Source organism: Herpailurus yagouaroundi, unplaced genomic scaffold, assembly GCF_014898765.1.
Source record: "Herpailurus yagouaroundi ecotype Mexico unplaced genomic scaffold, PumYag 67582, whole genome shotgun sequence".
NCBI lineage: Eukaryota > Metazoa > Chordata > Mammalia > Carnivora > Felidae > Herpailurus > Herpailurus yagouaroundi.
Genome location: NW_024420387.1, coordinates 1 through 3241, shown reverse-complemented (window position 1 = coordinate 3241; position 3241 = coordinate 1). Strand labels below are relative to the sequence as shown.

The 3241-nt window shown below is 62.2% G+C and overlaps 1 protein-coding gene across 2 annotated transcripts; it reads left to right on the top strand.

Moving 5' to 3' along the window:
* Positions 1–303: 303 nt before the first annotated feature.
* On the top strand, positions 304–2749 carry LOC121025311 (CMT1A duplicated region transcript 15 protein-like protein). 2 transcript variants are annotated; one of them, XM_040467857.1, is made up of 3 exons: positions 304–1291; positions 1750–1999; positions 2308–2749. In XM_040467857.1, the coding sequence occupies exons 1-3, from the start codon at positions 1154–1156 to the stop codon at positions 2721–2723; spliced, it is 804 nt and encodes a 267-aa protein (XP_040323791.1). In that variant the 5' UTR covers positions 304–1153; the 3' UTR covers positions 2724–2749. The 2 variants fall into 2 exon arrangements, with proteins under 2 accessions (XP_040323791.1, XP_040323790.1); XM_040467856.1 differs by having other exon boundaries at positions 1750–2749.
* Positions 2750–3241: the final 492 nt, after the last annotated feature.

Sequence of the window (3241 nt, the reverse complement as noted above, 5' to 3'; positions counted from 1 at the left end):
TGGGTTTGCAGAACGTGGCCAAGCAGTGGACCCCGTGTGGGGACCGAGGTCAAGACCCTCCTTGTTGGAGTCTCGGGTCCTCATTAGGAAGTGGTTCCCTAGGCAGCGCCGTGGCTGGGGTGAGAAGGACTCATTAGTGAGCTGAGCACCGGGCCAGGGGAGGGACACAGGCCACAAAGGAGGCTTCTGAGGGTTGTCACCTGGACCCTGGAGCCCACAGGCCCTGCTCCCGCGAGACACACAGAGACAGACAGAGTCCGAGGCAGAGACAGAGAATGGACCCACGAGAGAGGAAACCAGAAATTCCATGAATCGGCTCAGAAATGACACCCGGTCATCATGTTCTAGCCCTTAGAACCCAGTCACACGGGCCATCCACACGGGAGAGGACGGGGTGACAGAGGGACGTGGGATCAGGATTCGGGAAGGCTGGGAGACACAGTGGGGACCGCCCAGCACGGAGGCCCAGACCAGGCACTGGGACCAGAGCCCAAATGCAATGGGGCCCCTGGAGTGCGTGTCTGGTGGGCCCAGGGTCTGAATGAGTTCACCTCCACCTTCCCCCGGGCCTGGGACTCAGGCAGGAGGGGTGGCCGTGCCTGGACCCGGGGCAGACCCAGGCCCGCGTGAGTGTGTTCCGTGCCAGGCCCACCCCTTCCTCATCCTTCCACGCCCACGTGTGCCCACGAGCCTCCCGGGATAGCAGGCACGGGACGTGTCTACAGGTGGCTCCCTGATGGCAACCCTACAAGTAGATGCCACAAGGACCCCACTGTGCAGACGGGCAGACTGGGGGACCCCAGGAGGCACAGGGTGTGTGCGGGGTCCCAGCACCGGTCAGGAGGAAAACCCAGGTCTGAACCCAGCTGTGTGGCCCCAAAGCCGCGGCACCGGCCAGCCCAGGCCTCGCGGGGACGTTTCTGGGCTGTGTTGGTGTCACTGTAGGGACAGGGCATGGGGCGGAGGGGAGTCCTTTGCAGCCTGGGAGGGGCTCTTGTGGGAGCAGGAAGCCGGGTGAGGGGACCCCAGGAAGTGACCTCACCTCCCTGGTCACAGAGCCCAGTTGAACTCACAACCCGGGTCACCAGGCACCCACATTCTGGAGACAGCGCCCGACTGGGCTCATTCCTTTGGACATCTTCGCCTGACGGACATGTTCTCCTGTTGTGTGCCCGGGTCCCGCGGCTGCCGGCTCAGGGGAGCCCGTGGCAGCGACGCTTCCCGACCCTGGAGACAGTGGGTCAGGTCGTGCACAGGACGCCTCAGGTCTCTAGCTCGCAGGGACCCAAAGGTAACACAGGGAGACCCAGAGACATCCAGTCCAGCCCGACACCACTCTGATCTGACCTGTGCGGCCCCATGTCCCCCCACCCCCGGGTGTGTGTGTGTGTGTGTGTGTGTGTGTGTGTCTGTGTGTCTGTGTGTCTGTGTGGATGGAGGGGTCGTGTGTGGAGGGTCCACCCGAGCAGGTGCAGGCTGATGAAGGGGTCAGATGCCTGGGGGGTCGGGTCAGGCTCACACTCGGTCAAGGCTGGTTGGGAGGGACAGGGTGTGCTGGGGTGGCCCTCCTGTCCCCGATGTTCATTCCGAGCCCTGTCGGTGGATGTCACTGTGTCCCAGGCACAGGTCTATGCATGCTCAGGTCTGTGTCCAATCTGGGAGCCACAGTGGAGAGGGTGGAAGGACACTGAGGATGGCCGGGCACGGCTGTGATGTCTCCGGGATGGCCGCGGGTCACTGTCTTTACAGAAATCAAGCGATGAAATCGGGAAACGTCTGGCCGAATCCCAATACGCCTGCCCTCCAGAGTTGTGCGTGTGCCCCGTCGCCCAGGAGGACCACCCTGGACCGAGGGAGAGAGTGGCTGCAGGGAGGTCTTGGGAAGCAGAGCCTGGAGATGGCCTGGGAAGGCCTCCTTCACCGCCCCGGCCCGCCCACAGGGTCCTGGTTCACGGGTCCTGGGATCAGGACCCGGAGCCCCCGGAGCCAGAGCCCGAGGGTGAGAAGGCTGGGGGTGGGAGATGTGTGTGCATGGGACCAGGGCGGTGCTGGGCCACCCAGGGAGGAGCCCCCGGGGGCTGGTGTGGGGCCAGGAGCAGACTGAGAGGCCGGGCTGCGGACTGCAGGGGGCAGAGGTCCCGGTGTGGGTCCCTGGCCGAGGCTTCTCGGGGAGGCTCTGAGGTGACTTGTGTGTCTGCCAAGGCCCCTGGAGAGGCCGTCGCTGGGTGGGGGGCGGGGGGGAGTCTTCCCTCCTCTCACCCTGAGGCCTTGGAGCCGCTGCAACCACCACTCTGTTTCCTTCTCAAGAGTCCGGGGCAGGAGCAGAAGCCGGTGCGACTCCAGAGCCTGACCCGAGGGCATCCGGGTCCTCGGCGTCTCTGCCGGCAGGGGTGGAGACTGGAGCGACTCCTGCAGGGGCTGGAGAGCCAGCAGGTGACCTGGGACCTGTGCTGGGACAGCGGGCACGTGAACAGAGTCAGCTGGTTCCTGCTTCTGCTCCCGACACCGTTCCTGCCACCGCCCTTGTTCCCGTGTGGATTCCGGCCACAAATCAAGGGCTCAAAGGCCTTCGAGGGGTGTTTCTTGTATTTCTAATTGTTGCTCCGGTCCCAGTCCCCGACCCCTCCACCACAATGACTCTTCCTCTTCTCCCTGATCCTTTCTCTCCTCTACTTTTGAGCTGGTACATTATTGGTTCCTGGTATGTTTCAAATCCACATTAATCTTCACTAAAAATTTATTTCCTTTATGTTGTGCAATTCCTGAGCACAGGGTACGCTCACGAGGCTGTGAACCACGGCCCAGAATTTTGCTGCAGGATATCTCGGTCCCCAAGGGTCACCGTGTACCCGGAGCCCTCACTCCCCATTCGTGCCCCCGCCATCCCCTGGGAACCCCCAGTCTGTTTTCTCTCCGTGTTCCGTTACCTACTCTGGAGGTTTCCTTCAAGTGGAATCTCGCCAGAGATGCCTTTGGGTCTGCACCGACTTTGCAGACGGGACAGATTCATTTGTGTACTTTGTGGCCGTTTGAAATAGACTTTTTTCTCGTTTGATATTGAAATCACAACGGACTGAGGATTAGGTGGGAATATGGAGGCCCCTTCGGTGACAATGGGCACGGTCTCGGGGTGGAGACCCCTGTGCGTGCTGTGACACCACAGCCTGAAGCCAGACAGGACACGGCTGGTCCTCCCGTGGCCCAAACAGAAACCGGGAGATGCAGAAGGCCGGACGGTCAC

What these genes read in the sequence shown, in the direction of transcription:
- LOC121025311 (XM_040467856.1), top strand. Translation starts at nt 1,154, where the DNA reads ATGTTCTCCTGTTGTGTGCCCGGGTCCCGCGGCTGCCGGCTCAGGGGA. An exon ending in TAGCTCGCAGGGACCCAAAG is followed by an intron (nt 1,292 to 1,749) that starts GTAACACAGGGA and finishes CTGTCTTTACAG; the next exon opens with AAATCAAGCGATGAAATCGG.